Source organism: Ovis canadensis, chromosome 1, assembly GCF_042477335.2.
Source record: "Ovis canadensis isolate MfBH-ARS-UI-01 breed Bighorn chromosome 1, ARS-UI_OviCan_v2, whole genome shotgun sequence".
Taxonomy (NCBI): Eukaryota; Metazoa; Chordata; class Mammalia; order Artiodactyla; family Bovidae; genus Ovis; species Ovis canadensis.
This window is the reverse complement of record NC_091245.1, coordinates 20,015,483-20,037,792: the sequence shown is the minus strand read 5'-3', so window position 1 is coordinate 20,037,792 and position 22,310 is coordinate 20,015,483. Positions and strand designations below refer to the sequence as shown.

The 22,310-nt window shown below is 50.6% G+C and overlaps 2 protein-coding genes across 26 annotated transcripts in view; one reads left to right on the top strand and one right to left on the bottom strand.

The window, feature by feature from the left end:
- Nucleotides 1-3,336, bottom strand: part of ARMH1 (armadillo like helical domain containing 1) — a 59,110-nt gene extending 55,774 nt beyond the window's left edge. For 5 of the 24 annotated variants that reach the window (XM_069589840.1, XM_069590025.1, XM_069589910.1 and 2 more), the window contains exon 1: nucleotides 2,698-2,859. The gene's annotated coding sequence lies outside the window, so the exon portion shown is untranslated. Of the gene's footprint in view, nucleotides 1-677 lie in introns of all 24 variants that reach the window. The other 19 variants (XM_069589995.1, XM_069590018.1, XM_069589864.1 and 16 more) reach the window with 14 other exon arrangements.
- On the top strand, nucleotides 2,913-20,392 carry TMEM53 (transmembrane protein 53). Of its 2 annotated transcripts, XM_069590169.1 has the most exons (4): nucleotides 12,982-13,412; nucleotides 13,690-13,830; nucleotides 14,943-15,064; nucleotides 19,674-20,392. In XM_069590169.1, the coding sequence occupies exon 4, from the start codon at nucleotides 19,710-19,712 to the stop codon at nucleotides 20,373-20,375; it is 666 nt and encodes a 221-aa protein (XP_069446270.1). In that variant the 5' UTR covers nucleotides 12,982-13,412; nucleotides 13,690-13,830; nucleotides 14,943-15,064; nucleotides 19,674-19,709; the 3' UTR covers nucleotides 20,376-20,392. The 2 variants fall into 2 exon arrangements, with proteins under 2 accessions (XP_069446259.1, XP_069446270.1); XM_069590158.1 differs by lacking the exons at nucleotides 12,982-13,412; nucleotides 13,690-13,830 and adding an exon at nucleotides 2,913-3,244.
- The last annotated feature ends 1,918 nt before the right edge of the window (nucleotides 20,393-22,310 follow it).

Here is a 22,310-nt window from a genome sequence, read left to right as displayed (position 1 = left end):
AGCAGATGGCCAAATATTGTTGGGGGAAGAATATATAGCACACAACCAAGCAGACTGCAGCTGCAATGAATTAATGGTCTCCAACCTCAACAGAAGGACTGATGCTGAAGCTGTAACTCCAATACTCTGGCCACCTCATGTGAAGAACTGACTCTTTGGAAAAGACCCTGATGCTGGGAAAGATTGAAGGCAGGAGAAGGGGACGACAGAGGATGAGATGGCTGGATGGTATCACCGACTCAATGGACATGAGTTTGAGTAAACTCTGGGAGCTGGCAATGGACAGGGAGGCCTGTCATGCTGCAGTCGATGGGGTTGCAAAGAGCTGGACACGACTGAGGGAACGAACTGATCTGAACTGAACCTCAACAGTGCTCATAACTGCCCAGAAATCTGTAGGCTAGCTCAGTCAACCTGCTTCCATTCTCCATGGCAGCTATTTCAATCTTCTGCTTGTCTCAAATCTTGCACTCCATCTCCAACCTCTCTCTCCCTGGCTAATACCATGGTCCTACTACAGAGAAACAATAGAATCCACCAAACATGAATTTTCTCAATTTCCTGCTACCAAATCTACCAGTGTACTAGTCTCACATGCTTCCTTTCTGTCACAAGGCAGATATCGCTAGAAGTGAATTTTGCCACCAATGCTTTGGATCCCCAACATTATACTTTACCTGGGGGCACCACTCTGTTATTTCCTCTTCCCTCTCATCTTCCTCTTTGCTGGATCTATACTGACAGCATTCCTCCCATACGAATAAAAACCCATCTCTCCTTCCAGCTATCACTTTCTCTCTCTTCTCCTAAAGAGCCAAACTTCTTGAAAGTATAGTCTTCACTTCCTCACCTTCCCACTTACTTTTCAGCTCAATGTAATTTGACCTCTGCTCCTGCAGTTTCACTGAAACTGCCTTTACAACCACTTCCTTGTTTCTCAATTCAGTGAATCTTTTTAGATTTTATTTATCTTGATTAGTAATCAGCCTTTAACACTTTCCTCCTTGGTTACTGGAAAAGCATGTTCTACTACTGATTAATGAACTACTGTAGACACTTCACCTCAATTACCTTTGCAGGTTCATTCTCCTTTGCCAGAACCTCAAACACAGGTGCTTCTCAGGGTTCTGTCCTAGGCTCTCTCCTCTTCTTCTTTTAAAAATGTTTATTTCTTCAGCTGCCTGAAGAAATAAACTCCCGCATGCTCAGCTGTGGCATGTGGGATCTTTAGTTGCAGCACGAGAACTCTTCATTGCGGCATGTGGGATCTAGTTCCCTGACCAGGGATCAAACCCAGGTCCCCTGCACTGGGAGCTTGGAGTCTTAGCCACTAGACCATCAAGGAAGTCCCCTCTTCTCTTCTTTCTCTACACAGTCTCTCCAGGCAAGCCAAACAAATCAATCCAGTGTGTGGCTGCCATCTTTAAGACACTACAGACTAAATATTTTAATTTCCAGTTTAGCCTTATCTTGCAAACTCCAGTCAGGCATACTCAGCTGCCTCCTGGACACTTTCACTTGGATATCCCACTGGCACCTCAAACTCACCATGCCCAGAACTGACTGTTTCCTAACAACTCTTCTTTCTGTTTGCCCAAGGCAGGAAATTAGACATTCTTCACGTTTCCTACTTACCCCACATCCAACCAGTCACCAAGTCCAGTTCTAGTCCAGTTCTTTTAAACTCATAAGTGTTTAAGGAATCCATCCTTCTCTTCAACTCTGTTACCTCTCCATGCTTCAGGCCACCATTATCCTTTCACATGACTGAAACAACTTCCTAAACTGGTCTCCCTCCTTCTCCCAGTCTCAAATCCATTCTTTTCATTGATCTTTCTAAAACATTAATCTGATTGTTACTGTTTTGTTTAAACCTCTGCAGCCTCCCCATTGTCCTTAGGATAAAGTCTAAGCTCTGGTGCTTGGTGGCATAAAATGCATTGGAAATATTTTTCCATCAGTAAGATCTACCCACAAGCTCAGGGTTGAGTGTGGCATCAAAGACCTTCCAGAGTCTGGGCCTACCTATTCCTCCAAGATTGCTCTCCCATTCTCTCCTCTGGCCAGAAGATGCTCATAGTTCCTGGGACCAACCCCTCACTTTTCTCTTTGATCCATGCAAAGACTCATGTCTCCACAAGTCTTTCAAAGCCTAGCTCAAGAGCCATCTGCACTGCTATAAGTTCCCCTTCTAATTCTGAGCTCCTAAAATCCTTAGGGTCTACTCTTCTTGTAGTATTTATCCCTCCCATAGTATTAGAGCTGGTTCATGCACGGTTTCTCTCCCTCTCCTTGTAAGAATTATGGAAGTGAAGCGAAGTGAAAGTCGCTGAGTCGTGTCCGACTCTTTGCGACCCCATGGACTGTAGAGGGAATACTCCAGGCCAGAATATTGGAGTGGGTAGCCTTTCCCTTCTCCAGGAGACTTACGGAAGTCAGGGTCAAAAACAATCCTAACTAGAGTCCGCTTATGTAACAGATGGTAAGTAAATATTTTTAAGTACGTGGATAAATTTAAGAAAACTTTACTCCCTAACCCCTTATGTTGCGCACGAACAGGGCACTCTCTAAAGTCTTCTCCAGAAGATAGCACCTCCTTTGCATCCTACCCACCCCACCATTCAAAATAAGCCTCGACCAACTGGGTGGACCACGGGCTGGCAAGCACCCCTGTGGCCGTTTCGTATGGTTTTCTACCTCCAGCCCTCGGAGCTGCGGTTGGTAGAGGTCGGTGGAAGTACTAGATGATGCAAGTCAAAGGGCACTGTTGTCCGTCCGGTAGGATAAGACGCGGTTAAGAAAGGAAACCCTCCTGATCCCCAGAAAACGCAACTCTCCCACAGACCCCCTTACCTACACGGGAGGGTGGGGACTCTTCCTGACTGGCGCCTTAGCTGGCCAATACCTAATCCAGACCAAGCGAATTAACCAATGGCCGAGGGTCAGAGATAGAGCCGGGCGGGGCATGGTTGCTAGGGCCTAGCAAGCGGGGTGTGGCGAGAGGCTCCGGGAGACACTCGGCAGTTGTTAAGAAGAGATGTCACAGAGCGCGGCTCAGGGATTGGGTAGCGTCGAGGGAGGTGGGTGGTGATTGGGCGGTGCCCAGGAGAGGCTTGGGTGAGGTGCAGGCGCGCGAGCGGGAGTTCCGGCCGGAGGCCCAAGCTGAGGGCCGGCTCCTTCACCATGGCTTCAGCCCAGCTGGACTACACCATCGAGATCCCGGATCAGCTCTGCCGGAGTCAGGGTATGGAACGAGGGTTGGGTCCAGTCGTGGGTAGGTGACCTAAGGAGTCCGTGGGTTGCAAGCGCAGCTGTGGCCCCGCCCCACTTGTGGCCCCGCCCTCCCGCGGCCCACCTCCTCATAGGGTCCCGCAGGTCCTTAGACTTTGTCGGGTCCAGAGAGCCCCGCCCCTTAGTAAGCCCCGCCCGCAGGGCGCTTTCCCTGTCCCAGACCCGCCCCTCGGAGTCGACACGCCCCCCGCCTACCCCCACCCGCGACCAGGCTGGGGCCCTTTTTTCTGTCTCTTTAGTTCTCAGGTCCAAGCTTTCCCTTCTTTCCCAGTAACTGAAGGCTGCCGAGGACAGGGGACATCCTGATTCCTTTGTCTGGAGTCGGGTTTCCCACTGCTATCCTTTCTTGGCGGTTGTGCTTAGGTGGTTCCACTCGTTATATTCCATCCACTGTTTTCCCCAGGGTCCATGGAGAAGCCCAGGACACAGAACCTTCACCCTTCCCTCCTCTGCACTCTCTTTGGCAGTATAATTAGCAGAGCCGTCTCTGCTGTGAGTTAGAAGTCGGCTCAAATCCCCACTCCTCCCTTCAGTAGCTGTGTGACCGTTGGTAGGCTTCCAGCTCTTAACTTCGATACCCTCATCTGCACAGTTAGGGTACCAACAGTAACCTCCCTCCGACGGTGGTTGGTTGCACAACTGAGATTGTTTGTGTACAGGACCCAGCATAATGCTTGGCACTGAGTCATTTTCGTGATTAGCTTTATTTTTTCCCTACAGTCATATTAGAGAAAGGAGTGTGGCAGGGCCACAGAATTAGTAGCCTGTAGAGCAGGTCTGGATCCCAGGCAGTGTGAGTCGGATTGGGGTTCCAGAGAATGGAAAGTTTGGCCCGGATTGGGAGTGAATTATGGTAGAGGAGCCTTGTCATACAGCCCAGCTCAAGCTGCAGGTCTTGCCTGTCTTACTCCACATCACCTTCACACCTCCAGTCTCACCACCAGCCCCACCTCACCTCTTCTGCCACCCCAGCCATCTTCCCAATGCAAAGCTTTGGTCTTATCACTATCCTAGCTAGAACCCTACAGTGACTTTTTTGCCCTCAGGATAAATCAAGTCCTGATTCCTTAACATGGCATTCAAAGTTCTTCATCATTTAGCAGCCCCTGCTTACTTCTTTGTTCACTGTGTCCTTTCCCTGTTCACTTGAGTTTTGTGTTTTGGCCTCCCCAAGCTGCTTGTGATTCTGCACACTCTTGCTGCTTTTCTCTGCTCCTGCTGTTTCTTCTGTCTGGAATGCCTTTTCCTCTCTGCTGCCCCACTCTGCCCGCTCCCATGTCTGGTTCATCGTTTAACGCTTCTCTCAGGTGTTACTTTCTTCAAGAGAGCCTTCCCAGACCCCTTGCATAGCAGCTGTGTTCCTTGGATGGGGTCTAAGAGGGGAGTGCAACCCCTAGGCTCTTGACAGAGCAGGTAGCCCCAGACCAGTTGTATTTCACTAGAGCCAGATCTGTTAGCCAAGGGCTCTTGGGCTTATAGATGTAAAAATCCTTTTGAAAAGTCTTGGCATCAGTGGGAGATGAAGTCAATTAATATTATTACCCTTGGGGACTTCCCTGATGGTTCAGTGGCTAAGACTGCAGGCTCCCAGTGCAGGGGGCAGGGTTCGGTCCCTGATTAGGGAACTAGATCCCGAATGCCACAACTAAAGACCTGGCACATGCTGCAACTAAGACCTGGCACAGCCAAATAAATAAAATGTTAAAAAAAAAAAACACAACTATTTAAAGTAATTTTTTTAAAGATTATTGCCCTTGGAGCACCTTTAGTTGCAAAGGCCTGGAGCTGCCTTCTGTGTGGCCAGGAGGGCAGAAGTTTGTTCCTCAGCCCCAGTGGGCAGCCTTTGCATTTCAGTTCTACCTCTTGCTCTTCTTTGGTTCTGGCAAGTTATTGAACCTCTCTGAACCTCAGATTCCCCGACTGTAAAATGGAAGTGATAAGAGGCATTGTGAGGGTTAATGAAGTAGTGACTGACCTGGAGCAGGTATGTGTGCTCCTGTGCGTGCTGCCTGACGCGTGCTCTGTCCGTATATGTCTTCCCCTTGTGGCTCTCCCCCCTGCTTCAAGGGGCTGGGTCCTAGAATTGGAAGAAATCTTAGGGGGCCATTTTGTCCTGCATCCTTCTCCTGTCATGAGAGCTTGCTGTTAGCACCAGACCCTTCCCGAACAGGATCCTTCCTCCCACATATCCTGGCCTGTTGGAGGCAACTGGATTGTTAGAAAGCTTCCCTTCCTTGAGCCACAATAGGCCTTCCTGTCACTTCTGCTTTCAGCTCAGCATTTGCTGTGTCCTGGCCATGGGCTAGTTGCTGGTCTCCTCAGAAGTGACTCACACACAGACTCCCTGCAAGGACCTGTGCTTCAGGGAGGACTGAGGATTTAGAAGCAGCTGGTTTCACTATGATGTGGTGACTGCAGGGCTCGGAGGTCGTGGTGGAGACAGAGCAAGGTAGTCTGTCTTCCTCTCTTTTCAAGATGACAGCTTCATCTCTTTTCTCCAAGAGAAATACCCCCAGGGCCTTCAGCTGTTCCTCCTCTGGTGAGGTTCTAATAACCCTCTCCTTATGATTGCCTTCTGCACTGGCTTTGGGTCATCATGCCTTTTCTTCTCCAAGTGCGTACCCCAGAGCCAAACTCGAGGCTGTAGGACCCCTCAGGAGGAAGTGGCAGCACTGTGACCCCCCACATCTCTTTGCTTCCTGTCTGTAGAGAGCTCCCCTCTAGGCTGATGTGGCTTCACAGAGCGACAGTCTTTGGGGGTCCGGAGATTGTCTCTCTTTTGCACTCACTGTTTAAAGGTGCAGAAGTATGTAGGACGGTCATATTTGGTTTCTGGGATTGCGTTTCCCCCATAACTGAGCTTTAGAGCCACAGAGCCTGGCACTGCTGTGAGCTGATAGAGAGGCGAAGAGCTGCCGCTGGCACGCAGTTAGCGGGAAGGCAGCTACAGATCTGGGGCCCTTCATCACTCAGGGTCCTCCTGCTGGAACTCCCACCAGGCAGTTATCTGTGGCTGACTGGGCCTAACAAGGATCATCTGCCTGGTCCTTTGCCGAAGCTGATCCCTTGGCCTGGCATTCCCCTCTCCCCACCCACTCTTCTTTGACCAGTGGTCCCCTCACCCTGCTAATGAGAGTTGGGTATTCTCTCATTTCCTTGGGGAAGGTTCTGTCCTCAGGACCCCCAGTGCAGGGATCCCTGTTGTGTTGTTTGGAGGGTTTGGCTCACTGTTGCGGGAGCCTGGCAAGGAAGATGTGCCCGAAGAGCTGAAGGGAGACATTTGGCAGTGCTCTGGCCCCACCCGAGGTGCTCTGCCATCCAGTCCAGGGTTGCACTGCCCCTCCTCCCAGCCAGAGACTGGTCAGCCAAGTCCTGCCCCAGGGCCCGTCTGCGGCTTGCGCAGGCACTTCTTAAAGGCATCCTGTTGCTCTCAGGTTCTGTAAACATTTTTACAAATAATTGATTTACAAAATTAATGGGGCTGAGACAAGGGGCTCACTCTTAGCCTTCTGAGGAGTCACAGAGAAGGCAAGCAATAGGTCTGCTGTGAGCCCAAGCTTCATTGTCAGTCTACCCTTGGGCTGAGCGCTGGCTGGGGTTGAAGAACTGAAGAGCTTGTCTTGACCCCCAGGAAGTTTCTCCCAGCGCCAGGGAAACAGTATGGGGTGGACTGTAGTTTGGGCCACCATGGTGGGCTGCAGGGGTCAGTGGCTTCCTGGAGAAGAGTGGCCCACGCTGGACCTGGAGCTGTAGATAGGGAGCAGCAGAAGGTGCAGAGCTGGGGCACTGGGGGACTGAGACGGGCCCAAAGGAGTGGGGCCTTGGCAGGAGGCTGAGGTGTGCTTTCTGGAGCAGGGGTGAGAGAAAACCTCAAGAGCTGTCACACCAAAGAGGCCTCACAGGCCCGGGTGCCGAGTTGAACTAGACTCTTCTGGTCTGTGTGAACCCCAGGGGTGCTTTTTTTTTTTCTAAACAGAGGAGTTTTGTTCATTTTTTGAATCGTGACCTCTCTTCTTTCATTCATTAATAGAAACCCTTCCTAATTTGTCTGCTTTATGCCAAGTGTCATGCTAGGCCCTGGATCTGAGCTTCAGACCTCAAGGACCCTTTGCCTGAGATCTCTGTGGTTTCTGTTGGGCTTACACTGTTGACCATGCCCTGCTAACACGCCATGTTCACCAAGAACCCCTCATATGATTTTATTACTCTTTACGACCACCTTGTGAAGTCTGGAGTACTCTTATCCCAGATGAGGAACAGGAGCTCAAGGGAGGTAAAGTGTCTTGCCCCAAGTCATCCCAGGTTCCAACTCAGGAGCCTCACTCCAAAGCCTGTGTATGCATATTTCAGTTGCCATCAGGAAGTGCTGCCTGAATACAGTTCCATTTCTCGGAAACAGTTAAGGACATGCACGAAGAAAGAGATGTCCATTAAAGTACTTTTGTAACAGCAAAAGATTAGAAACAACATCGTGTCCAATAATGGGAGCTTGGTCACCATAAATTATGAAATATCTATAGCTGCTCTGCAGCCACTAAAAAAGAATGGTGTAGAAATATATAAACCGACAGGGAGAGATGTTCACAATATATTGCTAAATGGAAGAAAGCAGATTACAAAGCGGTATGATTCCAATTGTATAAGATATTCATTTTCTACTTTTTCTACAGTGAGCATGCATTCCTCATGAAGTAATAACTTCAATGCATTGAACTCTTTCTTTGTGCTAGGGTAAAAATGCTAAGCCCTCAGTAGTCATTTTCTTGTTTAGTCTTATGTACTGTTATCCTCATTTCACAGTTAAGAAAATTAAAGCTTAGAGAACTAGCTCAAGGTTATTAGTGGCAGAGACAGAGATTTGAACCCAGATAGGGTTTGTTTATATTGGAGAAGGCAATGGCAACCCACTCCAGTACTCTTGTCTGGCAAATCCCATGGATGGAGGAGCCTGGTGGGCTGCAGTCCATGGGGTCACTAAGAGTCGGACATGACTGAGCGGCTTCACTTTCACTTTTCTTTCATGCATTGGAGAAGGAAATGGCAACCCACTCCAGTGTTCTTGCCTGGGGAATCCCAGGGACAGGGGAGCCTGGTGGGCTGCCGTCTCTGGGGTCGCACAGAGTCGGACACGACTGAAGCGACTTAGCAGCAGGGTTTATACGATAGATAGTCCTAGATACCATGCTACTCTTCTGTACTATTATTCCAAAAGGTTAAAAAAAAGTAAATTTAAAATGAAGTAATTTGGATTAAATATAGGAACTCTAAGACTCTAGAAAGTATTTCTTGGGAGTAAGGGAAATTGAGGATCCTTTGATTCTTTGCATTTTAAGAAGAAAACATAGTTCTTTGTATTCTGAGTCCTGCTTGCTGATGAAAAGCACATAGTGTTCCACAAATCCTTTTTCTTTGTCAGCCTTTTCCTTTATCTTCCCCACATGCCCCTGGGATATACACAATCTAATTTATGCTCTAGTTTTATGACTTGAACTGTTGTACAATATAGTATGTATCTGTAATTCTTGTATTATCAGTGTCAGTGTCATTTGTTGAGAAAAGTCCAGAGGACAGAGAGCCCCTGCGATTAAATTGTTCTGTGGGGTACTTAAGAAGTGTCAGGCTTGAGAAGCCTTGCCAAGGAACTTCTGGGCATCCATGATCTCTTTGACTTCTTAACCACTATTGACTCTGCTGGATACCCCCCAACCGTTAAAAAAAATTTTTTTTTAAACTCTCATTGCAAAAGTGATACCTATGGATTTTTAGATTGTGAATGTAAAAAATCATGAACAAGACATTGCCTCTAATCCCAGGAATAATTGCTATCAATATCTGATGCTTTTTTTCTATGCTTAAGGATGTATAGGTATGCATGTATGTATGTACATAGGATTCTGTTGTACATATTCTTTGCAACTCACTTTTTTGCTTAATGTGTTATTATTAATTTTTAAAATAATAACAATATTGAGATATAATTCACATTCTGTAAAACTGACCCTTTTAAAATGTGTGATTCATTGGTTTTTAGTATGTTCACAGGATTGTACACCCAGCAGCACTATTTAATTTCAGAACATTTTCATCATCTGCAAAAGAAACCCTGAACCATTAGCAGTCTCTCCCCATTTCCCCCTGCCTCCAGCTCCTGGCAGCCCCTCATCTGCTTTCTGCCCTATGGATCTGCCTATTCTGGACATTTCGTATAAATCATATAAATGGGATCATATAATGTATGGTCTTTGTGTCTGGCTTCTTTCACTTAGCAAATGTTTTCAAGGTTCACCCATGTGGTAGCAGTGCCTCATTTGTTTTTATCACCGAGTAGTATTCCATTGAATGGATATACCACACTTTATTCACCCATTTACAGGTGATAGGTATGTGGATTGTATCTACTTTTTGGCTGTCATGAATATTGCTGCAATGAACATTCATGTACACGTTTTTGTATGGACATATGTTTTCGGTTCTCTTGGGTTTTGTACCTCGTAGTGGAAGTACTGGTTCATATGGAAACTCCATGCCTAATGTTTTTGAGGAACTGCCAAACTGCTTTCTAAAATGAATGTACCTTTTTGCACGCTCACCAGCAGTATATGAGGGTTCTGAATTCTTCTTATCCTCAACACTTGGTGTTACCTGACTTTTTGATTATGGCCATCCTAGTGGATCCTAATATGCTGTCTCATTGTGGTTTTAATTTTCATTTCCCTGATGACTGTGATGTTGGACATCTTTTCATGTTCTTACTGGCCATTTATACATCATCTTTGGAGAAATGTCTCTTCAAATCTTTTGCCCACTTTAAAGTTGAGTTATTTGTCTTTTCATTATTGAATTGTGAGTGTTCTTATATATCGTGGATACAAACCCTTGCAGATATATGATTTGCAAATATTTTCTCCCATTCTGTCACTTTCCTCAACTTTTTGATGGTATCCTTTGATGTACAAAAGTTTTCAATGCTGGTGGAGTCCTGGTTTGTCTGGTTTTTTTTTTTCCTTGTATTCCTTTTTCTTTTAGTTATGTCTAAGAAACCATTCCTTAATCCAAGGTCAGAAAGGTTTACTTTTACATTTTCTGCCAAGAGTCTTATAGTTTTAGCTTTTACATTTATGTCTGTGGTCTGCTTAAGAGAGTCCTGAATATTTCTGTCATAGATTAAGCATTTTTCTTTCATAGAAGTGGAATCGCTAAGTCAAAGATTGCATGTTTTTGAGGCTTTTGCTACACATACCAGAATTGTTGTGATTCTTTTCTTCCTTTCATTTCCCTCCCTTTCCTACTTGTCTCCCACTGCCCTGGTTCAGGCCTTTACCATCTATTGTTTTGCGTGTTACAGTCATCTCTGACTTTTCCTAATGGGACCTCTCAGCGCAGTGGATGAACACAGTGGCGTGGTGGTGGTGGTGCTGTGATGGTATAGACGAGGGGCATCTAGCCCTGTCTAGTGATTTAGGGGAGTGGTGAGAAGGGGTTGGAGACGGCATCAAGGGGAACTTCTTGGATGTCAGCAGTGAGCTGAGTCAGCAGGGGGCATGGGCATTAGCAAAGCATAAACATGGATTATCAGCATCTGGGCTTGGGAATGAGGAGCGTGCGTGCAGTCCTGGAGGCAGGGGGCAATGTGGTGTGGTGGTTCAGAGGTGCATGCTGGCTCTGCCACTTCCTGGCTCTATGTTTTTGGGGAGAGAGACTTCTCTCTGTGTTTTAGTTTTCTCATCTGTAAAATGGGGATAGCAATAAGAGTTAACTCCTAGGATGGTGGAGGGACCAAATGAGGCAGCGTGTGTTGAGGTTCTGACTTTGGTGGCCAGTCCGTGAGGAGGAGCAGGTGGAAGAGGTCAGTGCTGGATCTGTTGATGTACAGAGAAAACCAAGTATACAAGTTTGGAGCTAAATGGAAAGAGATTTGGTTAAGACTGGGGGGCTTTGTGTTTTGTTTTGTTTTGTTTTTTTACCCAGGGGGCCAGCGGGATAATGGTGATGACCACCTGGGTTTGGAATCTAGCTCCACTGCTTATTAGCTTTGTAACTTTGACCAATTATTTATTATCTACCTTGTTCATAGGATTGTCGTGAAGATTAAATGAGTTGATATATGAAGTGCTTAGGGACTTCCCTGGGGGTCCAGTGGTTAAGACTCTGTGCTCCCAATGCAGGGGGCCAGGGTTTGATCCCTAGTCAGGAAACTAGATCCCACATGCTGCAACTAAGACTCAGTACAGCCAAATATATATATTTAAAGTGCTTAGAATAGTATCTGATACAATTCTCTTTTTGCTGTTATTGTTTTTCTTGGTGATGGGAAAGAGGGGCAGAAGGAGATGTGAAATTCAGAGAAGTTTTTGATAGTTTAGGACTGAGGTGGGTTTGGTTGCCTGTGCAGGGCTGCGGTCAGTCTTGGTGTAGAAATGGGAGATGGGGGCCAGTGCCTGAGTATTCAGTGCCTGAGGGGCAGTGGTCAGAGGCTGGGAGATGTCAGCAGCAGGAAGGGGAGAGGGTGGTGACCAACGGGAGGAACATAAAAGGAGCAGGGGCTCCTACAGAGGGTGGAGGAATCACGGGATCTGGATGTGGCAATAAATAACAATAGCCATAGCAATTACTTTTATTACTCTGGAAAGGGCAACGGGTAACAAGAGGAATGCCAGCTCTTTCTCCTTGGATCCATCCTTCACTTTGCAGGCACGTGTTCATTCATTCAGCACGTTTCTGCTGAGTGCCTGGACAGGCCAGCTACAGTCCTGGGCACCAGGAATGTGGCAATAAGTGTGACGAACCCAGTTCCTGCCTTCAGGGACCCTGCTGGCTGAGGGGTGACAGATGTTATTCAAATAATTGTGCAAGTCTTTAATCAGTATAGATTGGATCTTGCCACCTCCCCCCCCCCACCCCCCCCCGGTTCCAGAATCTATTCGCTCTCCACTGCTCCAAATAAAATCCTGACTCATAAGCATGGCCTGGGGGCCTTGCAGGATCAGGCCCCCCATTCCCACTCTTAGCAGCTCTCCTGCCCACTGTTGTTCCCTCATCCAGGCTTCTAGCCTCCCAGGACTGCTTGCTGTGCTCCAGAGTGACTGTAACATCTCCATCACCTCCTGCCCCTGCTCATGCCCTCTTTCTACCTGGCATGCTCCTATGGTCCTTCAAGACCAGCACAGCAAACATGTCACCATCACTCTCTCAGCCGTGGTCTCAGAGCACCTTGGACTTTTCTGGATGATAACACTTCATGTCTAGAATCTGAATGGGTAGCGTGGCTCCAGTGGGAGGAGGTCATGACAGAGCTCCAAGTTAGGAGGGGCGTCCTGGGAGGAGACTGTGTTGGGGGAACGGGAGATGCTCGTGGGCAGGAGGGGCACCTTGTGGTTCAGGAGAGGCGGCCTTGAGTGCCTGGCTGGAGTGGGGGCACCAATTCCCTCCTTTTAGGAACCTTACGAAAAGCTTGGGCTCTGGGAAGAGGCAGCGTGTCCAGGGTGTCCATGTTCTGAGTTTCTTCATGAGAGGCGTGTCTGGTGAAGTCATTCCTACCTGAGTTGGTGAATCCAAGGGTGTCAGGAAAATCTGAGGTGGAACAAAGTGGAGTTGTAGAGCCCAGCCGTGGCGGTAGGGGCAGGTCAGAGAGCCAATGGAAGTGTCTGAGCCTTCCCTGTCTGGAAATGTGCCACCCCTGCTGGTCAGGGCAGTCACCAGGGGATGTGACCTCGCTCAGCCTCCTTCTCTCTATTTGAGATGAACCCCCTAACCCGTTGCTGATATTTTGGTGGTGGTACCTGGAGGGGAGCACCATAGGGAAGTGCTGGGGGAGGGGAGTCCATACTCAGACAGTTGCATGGAAGTTAGGGAGTCTCCCTGGGGCAGGTCTCAGAGATCCAGTGGCTGGACCTCAGATGGTCAAAGGTAGATCCAAATGGTAGCTGTCGATCACCACCCGTGAGGTGGCTGCAGCCCGAGCCTTGTGGGTGGCCATCACCAGCAACGCTGGGCTTCTGCAGAGAAAGGCCAGTGCAGGCGAACCACTGCCCTGGCCAAGGACCAGGCCAAGACAGTTGGAGACAGTATTTCGAGTGGCCTGACTTCGAGCTGTGGAACCATCCCTCTTTTTGGAGGCCGAGGTCAGTGTCAGGGGAGCCTGGGAGGGCTGGCAGGGGTCAGCATGGGACTGAGGCGCTGGCAGCTCCTGCTCCAGGCTGAATTGTAGCCCAACCCTGGATCCCCGTGGGCGCGGGCAGTTAATCTCTAAAGGCCAGAGTCGCCACCGCTGGAGAGCAGAAACACTGAACTTTTCAATCACATTAATTTCCACAGGAAATTGTTGTCTTCCTTTTGTCCAAAGGTTAGTGATTTATGTTTACCATCCTCTTAACTAGCCTTGAAATTTACTGTTGCCAGGTCACCACCAGCATCTATAAATCTCAGTGGCAGCTGAGCATAGCCAAGTGGCTTGATCCTTGGAAGAGTAAACTCTGGCCCTTTCAGGAGGACAGATAACTGGCAACAGACAGTCCCTGGACAGAAGTCACCCCGAGGGGTGTGAGTACTTCCTTGGTGGGGAGAATGAGAGGAGGCCTGACTGACATGGTTGCGGGGAGGCCTCCAGAAGCGGCCATGGAGGAGGCAGCTGGCTTGTGCCTTGGCACATCAGGGGAGGAGATGTACTTCTGGTGGTGGACGGGGCTGGCGGCCCAGAGCACCTCCAGTGGGTTAGTTAGGATGGGGAGTCGGGGCCGGCTTCCCAGCTCTGCACTTCCTGTGTTTCCTTAGGCAAGCAGCTTAACCACTCTGTGCCTCAGTTTCCTCATCTGTAATAATAGTCCCTGTAGTGTGCTGTGAGGATTAAATCTCAGTAAATACTAACTGTTATTATTCTCTCTCAGGACAGGGTTTGGTTTGGTAGGGGGCCCCAGAGTCGGTCTGCTTCACTTCCCCACCTGCACTGCCCTATCGATTTCTCTTTAAAACCCTCTTCTTCCATCTGTCCGTGGAATTAGAACAGGGGCTGGCCAACTTTTTTTCTGTAAAGGGCTGTACCTTAGACCTTAGACTTTGTGAACTGTGTGGTCTCTGTTGCAGCTACTCAACTCTGCTGTTTCAGCTTGAAAGCAGCCGTAGACGTTATGTAAATGAATGAGCTGGGCTGTGTTCCAATAAAGCTTTATTTGTGGACATTTACATTTCATGATTTTCACACCATAAAATCTTTTGATTTTTTTTCCTAAAACTATTTTAGAATGTAAAAAGCACTTTTATCTTTAGCTCAAAGGTCATATGAAAACAGATCATGGGTGAATTCAGCCCATGGCTTGTGTTAATATCTATGGTATGCTGATCCCAGGATTAGAAGGTGAAATTGCATGGAGGAAGTTTTTTTTTCATTTTTCTCACCTGGGCTGTGTCTCTGAAAGAAAAGAAAGGGGCCTTCAGGTGGCTTTTTCTGGTTACCCTGCAGTGCCATCTGAGAAGCCTGAAAGCCAGCGGAAGTGAAGGAAAGAGGAAGGAGCCTCCTAGGCACCTGAGGCACAGGGGCTGGAAGGATGCCTAGGCCTGGCCCCTGGCGCCTCCCTGCCACCAGCGCTGGATGGGCCAGTCACCCCATCCCACACGCTAACTGCACAGCTGACCGTCCTACACTGCTTGTGTTTCAGAGGACAGCCCCGACGAAGGTGGAAAGGAGGCTGGGGCTCGACTGCCTTTGGTGATTCTCTTGGGCTGGGGAGGCTGCGCCGACAAGAACCTGGCCAAGTACAGCGCCATCTATCACAAAAGGGTGAGTACTGCGGGCATGTGGACTCCCAGTGCTCTGGGCCCCCTCTGGAGGGGCGCTCTCAGCCTTGGCTGCCCTTCTCTCCAGGCTGCCCTCATCTCCAGGCTGCCGTGGAAGGTGACCACCAGTCAGGGGCCGGGCAGGCCTGGGAATGGCACCAGGACTGGCCTGTGAGGAAGATGCTGGCCCATGGGGACTTGGGCAGGATTATCACCCTTTGCAGCCAACTCTGTGGCCTGGTCTGTCCCCTCCAGCCCCCTGACCTCCCGCTTCCTTCCTCCCCAAGCCCCAAGGTGGCAGATCATCCCCACTGTGCTCCCGACTGAGGCGTCAGCCCAGACCTCAAATCTTTCTGGGCTGGTGCTGCCTTTCTGGGTGTGTGCCGGGCCGGGTGTGCTGGGCATAGTGTGAACTCCTGGGGCCTCCTTCTTGTCTCACCAGGAGAGTTTCTGTCTTAGGGTTGAGCATGGCACCTTCATGTTTCCAGGGTAGAAGGGTCTTCTAGAGAAGAATTCAGGCCTGAAGTTTCCTTGCTTCATCTCAGGCCTCACGAGAGTTGGATATAGAGGTTGCCGTGATTGGAGCGAGCCTTGGGAGGGCCTCTTATACCTGAGTACCCCTTTCACAGCTTTGGCCACTGGCCTGGCCCTGCCCTCCTCTCCCAGGCCTCCCAAGGGAGGGAGGCAGTACAGACCACTCCCCACCCCACTCCAGCCGCCAGCTGGAAGCCCTGCACTGAGGAGGCACAGCAATCACCTGGGAGAAGGGCCAGCTAGGGCCCCCTCCCCTCAGCCTCCCTCTACTGACCCAGGTCTGCGCTGTGCCCAGGTGCGTGGTGGCCCTGGAATAGGACGGGAGTTGGAGGCCTCCCCTCAGCCAGCAAGCCTGGTGCCCTGGCATCGCCTTACTCCTTAAGTAGTTTCAGCTGCTTCTGAATTCCACTCCTTGGGCAAGGCTACGTTGTCTGGCTTCTCCATTAGACTAAGATCCTTGAAGGCAGGCGGAGGCCAAGAAATAGGTGAGTATGGCCAGAACAGAGGACAAAAGGAAGGGCAAGTGTGAAGAGAAGAGTCTGGGAGGGTCCTCTGGGGATTTAGGCTGGGGTGTGATGTTAGACTTGTGCTTCTCAGAGTCCTTCCCTGCTGAGTGGAGAAAGGATTGGGGAGGCCAGGGCTGGAGGTCGCGAAGTGGGATTGTCGCAGTGGCTGGAACCTTGAGGCTGGTGGTGCCGGTGGAGGGAAGTTAATAGATCAAGGGGCTTGTTAGGAGGCACAGTGATCGGTGGATGAGAGACTGGGAGTGGGCATGGGCATAGGTGGGATCCAGGGTAATGCCAGGCTTCCAGCTGCAGCTGCTCCCTGGTAGAAGTGGGTATGTCCTTTGACACAGGGAGTACTAGAGGAGACGCCTTAGGCTCTGGGCTGGATGAGATTCCTCCAGGGAGTGTGTAGAGAGCAGGGAGAAGAGGCCAAGCTCTGAGGAGCAGGAGATAAAGAGGATCCACCGTGGGAAGGAGGAGAGGCCACAGGAAGAGAAATAAACTCAGGGGAGCATGACTGAATCCAGAGGAAGGGAATCTTAGGGAAATGGGCCGGTGACGAGGGAGACAGGAAGGACATTCCTGGGGTGGAAGGCATGGGGAGGAGGTGATAGAGTGGAGAGGAAGAAAGGATCCCAGGGAAGGCAAAGAGGTTGAGGGGGCAGGGCTGCTTGTTGGGGGTCACCTGGGAAAGGAAGGGGTACTTTTACCTTCTGGTCAGAAGGATGAATGGGGGTAGAGAAGAAATTTTTCTAACCCCCAACTCCTAATACTTCATTATTTAAAAGAAAATAAAAGCATTATATTCTACCCCCCAGAGATGTCCTCTATTTAGCATCAGTATGTGTCCTTTCAGCTTTTCTTCTGTGTGTCTTTTCTTTACCTAAATGAGATTTCTTGAATACTCTGTTTTTGTATCCTGCTTTTTTTGGACTGTGATTTCCACTGTCCCATGTTAATATATTCTAATCTCATCAAGTCTCCAGTCCATGGTCAGATTCTCTGATAGTCGCCAAAGTGTCCTTTAAAGTGCTGATTTTCCTGAACCACCAGCATCCAGGATCACCCATTGCATCTTGTCATTTTGTTCCGTAAACCTCTTTTGTCTAGAACAGTCCATTTTTTCCTGATGTTGTTACTAAAGAGCCAGAGAGGTTTTTTGTTTTTTTTTTTTTTTGTCACACCACATGGCATGCGGGATCTTAGTTCCCTGACCAGAGATCTACCCTAGAATGACTTCCTCAGAGTGCGGAGTCTTAACCACGGGACCACCAAGGAGGTGCCGGAGAGTCTTCCTAAGAGCTTGTGATACCAAATGCTGCTGGAAGGAAAGTACAACAGGGGCTGAAAGGCGTCATGGGATGGAGCACTTCGGGAGGATGTGGGCGACCTTGGTAACAGCAGCACAGCTGTCAGAGTGGAGTCCGTGGGAGGGGGACCAAGGAGAGAGGGTGACTGTCAAGGTTTGTCTAGCAAGGTGAAGAGAGGGTGGGACAGATTTAGCGAGGAATATGATGTAAAGGCAGAGGCTTTAGTGTTTTTTATTAACGAGATCGGTTTGTGCAGGAATCTGGAGTGAGGAAGAGACTGAGAATACAGGAGGTGAGGACGAATGGAGCAGGCTGGGAGTGAGCGAGTGTGGAGGTGGAGAGATGGGTGGCTTCCAGGGAGAGACAGGAGATTGGGATCTGACGGGCGCAGGGGCTTCTGGGAGCATCTGACTAGAAGCAGCAGAGGTGGAAACGTCAAAGTGAGGCCCAGGGAGGCTCCATGTGCACACTCTGCGCAGGAGCGTTGGGCGTTCATAAGGCCCGCTATGTGTGTGCTCCCACCGGCAGCCTGGAGGTAGAGAGCGCGCATGCCCTCACAGACGGCACAGTCACAGGCACGAATGAGTTCATGCCTGCGCCAACAGGTAGTTCTGCATGGGAATGCTTCTGGGGAGGAGTGTGTGTGTTGCGTGTATGTGCCCGTGTGTGTGTGCATTCCTGAAGGTGGTGTGTGTGCTTGCGGGTGTGCTCTGGCAGTTGTTTGCACTTCACACGTGGTGCAGTGGGCACCCTAGTGCATGGTGGGAGTCATGGGCATCTGCATCTAAGGGGTGTGAGACAGAGAGGCTGTGTTTAGTCCAGGAGTTGCGTGTGTGTGGTGGTGGTGTGGAGTGTGTTTGTATTCATTGGCAGTGTGTGTGTAGGTTGAAGGTGAGTGGAAAGACATTTCACACGCCCCTGGGGAGCTGGAGCAGAGCGCTTTGTGAAGTTTTCCAGAGCTGTGGGGCCAGGTGGCACCCACGACCCCTCGGTGCAGTCTTGGGAAGAGTGGTAAGGTCCGCTAGGGCCTTGGCGACAGCACAGCCAGGAGGACCCGTGGCTCACGTGATCTCAGTCAGCCAGAGGGGAGGTCAGGGGGCTGTGGCAGGGTAACCTCCGCTGACTGTCTTTTTGGCTCTGGGTCATTCAGGTACTGCGCCCATATAATTTTCTCCTTGTTATTACTCCTGCCACCACTAATGACTGCTCTTCTTAGCTGGAACTCTGTGCCAAGTGCTGTTTGGGGGCACTGGAGATACTTTTTTTTTTCTTCATTTAATTATACTCTAATCCCATGAATTGGATGTTGTCCCAGCTTACAGAAGGGAACACAAACTCAGAAAGATGAGTTAAATTGCTCTTCATCTATACTGTTTATAGATGCTGGTCCCAGGAACTGAGCCCAGAACTGTCTGACCCCAGGGCCTGCCTAACTCAGAGTCCCCTGACAAAGAGCCCTGTGTGTCTGGCACGCATTAATGGCAGAGGGTTAGGACTCAGGGTGGCTCTGGTCACCTTCTCTAACTGGCCTAGAAGGGGATCTGGGTGAGGACCTTGAGGTGTTCTTTGACCCAGGCGTCGAGGGATACAGAGGCCTAGAGATTTTTAGCTATTTTAGAATTTGAGGAATAATGTGTTTACTGTACTTGGAATTTCAGGGAGAGTGAGGAGTGATCCCAGGCTTCAGAACCAGACAGGACCCTGCGAGAAAGGTGGCAGTGGCCAGACTGATGCCTTGTGGCCCAGCTCATGAGTGGCCTCTAGTGGTCAAGGCTGGGCCTGCAGGCGTGTCTTGGGTGCTGGGTCTCCTAGGGGTACCTGCTTGTCCCTGGGAGGCAGGGACCGTGCAGAGCAGAGTGGCTGCAGCAAGGTGTTGCCAGGCAGTGAGGCCTTAAGTCTGCCAGAGTTGATCAGATGTGGGTACAAGGTCGTGGGTGGGAGGGAGACAGCAGACCAAAGTGAGAAGGCTTCCTTCTGGTCAGCCCAGAGGCCTCCAAAGCGAGCTCTGGGCTCTAGGCCTCAAGGGCTTGGCCAGCATGAAGCGATTATTCCACAAATGGGCCTGGAGTGGCCCTTCCCCTCTGGGAGGCACCTGTGTCTAGGAGAGGTGAGCGTGCACCTAGGCTGCAGCAGGGCCTGGAGGACTTCCAGCTTATGGGCCTGTGGAAGTGAGAGCTGCTGGACCCCTCTGACCTTAGCTGGTCGCTGCCTCTCCTCCCAACCCCATTCCCGAGGACCAACCGGGCCTCTCTCCTCTCCCCAGGGCTGCATCGTGATCCGATACACAGCCCCCTGGCACATGGTCTTCTTCTCTGAGACCCTGGGCATCCCTTCACTTCGTGTCTTGGCCCAGAAGCTGCTTGAGCTGCTCTTTGATTACGAGGTTGAGAAGGAGCCCCTGCTCTTCCACGTCTTCAGCAACGCTGGCGTCATGCTGTACCGATATGTGCTGGAGCTGCTGCAGACCCACCGGCGCTTCTGTCACCTGCGTGTGGTGGGCACCATCTTTGACAGCGGTCCCGGTGACAGCAACCTGCTGGGGGCTCTGCGGGCACTGGCGGTCGTCCTAGAGCACCGGCCTGCTGCGCTCCGCCTGCTGCTCCTGGTGGCCTTCGCCCTGGTGGCCTTCCTGTTCCATGTCCTGCTCGCGCCACTCACCGCCCTCTTCCACACGCACTTCTATGACAGGCTGCTCGACGCAGCCTCTCGCTGGCCCGAGCTCTACCTCTATTCCAGGGCTGACGAGGTGGTCCTGGCCCGGGACGTGGAGCGCATGGTGGAGGCACGCCTGGCACACCAGGTCCTGGTGCGCTCCGTGGACTTCGTGTCGTCTGCACACGTCAGCCACCTCCGCGACTACCCTACTTACTACACTACCCTCTGTGTCAACTTCATGCACAGCTGTGTCCACTGCTCAGGTCCTTGCCCTCCCCACCTCACCTCTGCTCCAGAAATAAATGCCTGACTCTTCCCCACAACCTACATCCATGGGTGGGGTCCTCGCTGGTACAGCTCCCTGCAGCTCTCGGGGTCTTTGTGGTCCCTCTGTCCTGGGGGACCATGTCAGTCTGTTTACCCCAAGATCCTGGGGGCTGTAGTGCCTGTGCAGGTCTCCACAGGAGCCTTGCAGCTCTTGTGTTTGCTAAGTGCAACAGTCAGGCTGCTGGTTCCTGTGGCATTTAGGCTGTGAAGGGTTAATAAAGCTGGGGGTGGGGTGAGGCTAAGCCCCAGCATTGATTGATCTTTGATTCCTTGAATGGAAGGTGAGCTTTGCAGGGAGGTGTCAGAAGGTAGGGGAAGGGGCTGTGATCTGTGCTCCCAGGACCTGGAAGGGCAGGCAAAGCCCCCCCAAGCCTGGAGCAAAATCCCCTAGGATCCCACTTGGCAGTTCACTCAGGCTTCTCATTGCCAGGGAGTCTGAGGTGGAAGCCATATGGGGAGCTGACAGGTGGGGGATCTGTCCAAGATCTACTACACTTTGCCAGAAAGCCACTGGACCCAGGGAAGTTGCAAGATGTGTGTGGAGTGGGCAGAGGGTGTGGGGAGCAGGAAGACAGCAGCCCCAGATGGGAGCTGGGACAAGCTGAGTCAGGAGTTCTGAAGACCAGAACCATTGGCCTTCATCTCCTTGAGGGAGACCCACTTGGATCCTCTGTAGACAGGAGCAGTGGCTTCAGCCTTAGAATTCTGTATCATCTATCATCCTGTAAGTCACTGCTGCACAATACTGGCACATAGTAGGCATTCAATAAATTTGTGTTGATTGATTGAGCTTACTGTGGTGATCCCTTCCCAGGTGGCGCTGGTAGTAAAGAACCCGCCTGGCAAAGCAGGAGACATGAGGTGCAGGTTCCATCCCTGGGTCGGGAAGATCCCCTAGAGGAAGGCATGGCAACCCACTTTAGTATTCTTGCCTGGAGAATCCCATGGACAGAGGAGTGAGCCTGGCGGGCTACAGTCCATAGGGTCACAGTGAGTCAGACATGACTGAAGTGACTTAGCACACTGTGGTGATCAAGGGACTTGGGGGCCAGGGACGGGCTTTGAAAGTTTGACAGTCAGTGAAGGAGATGGCTGGAAGAGCTCTGGGTGGGAGCTGACCCTGACAGTCTCAGGGCTGATGCACCTTCTGTCTCCAAAGCTCAGCTCTCCCTGCATGGCCTCAGCCCTGTGGGATGGCCCCTCAGCTGCTGCAGCCCGTTCCTTCTGTGTGGCTGCATTCCTAGCCATGGCCAACAGGTGGCAGTGCTGCCTGTGCCATGAGATGGAACTCAAGGCTCCCACAGCAGGGCAGGTTTCACGCCCTCACTCTGGGTTAATGTCTTCTATTAGAGAGCATTTGGCCCCGGGGGGTGAAAGTAACCAGCCATCAAGGACCTACTGAGTCCAAGGCAGGGAGAGGGGAGAGTAGAAATCCGATAGGAGCCAGCCTGATGGGAACTGGGCGGCGTCCACTTCTAAACCCTCTACTGTCACGAGCTGCTCTGCTCAGGCCACATACATTTTCCTAGAGACTTGGGCTCCAGGATCCTTGCTTTCAGAATATTTGGTGCCATCAAGCTGGGCCTGGCACTGTGAAGGGCCTTCACTGGACTCCAACCAGGGTGATTTGTCTTTTGGGTTCAGAGGTGGGCAGGAACTGGCAACTGGACCTGATTCTATAGTATTCACTGCGCATCCCAGAGATGGGTGTGTCTAAGATTTGGGAGGCGGGGTCTGGTGTGTGAGAACATGTGAAGGAAAGGAGTCTGGAGTCATGAAGATACTCTGGGGTGTTGAATTTTAGCAGAATCTTCTGTCAAAACAAGCTTTCTGTGGTGGGCAAGACCTCCTCTGCAGCTCTGAGCACCTGCCCGAGCACCCAGTTGCTCACTCCCTGGTACTGGTCAGCCATGGGGAT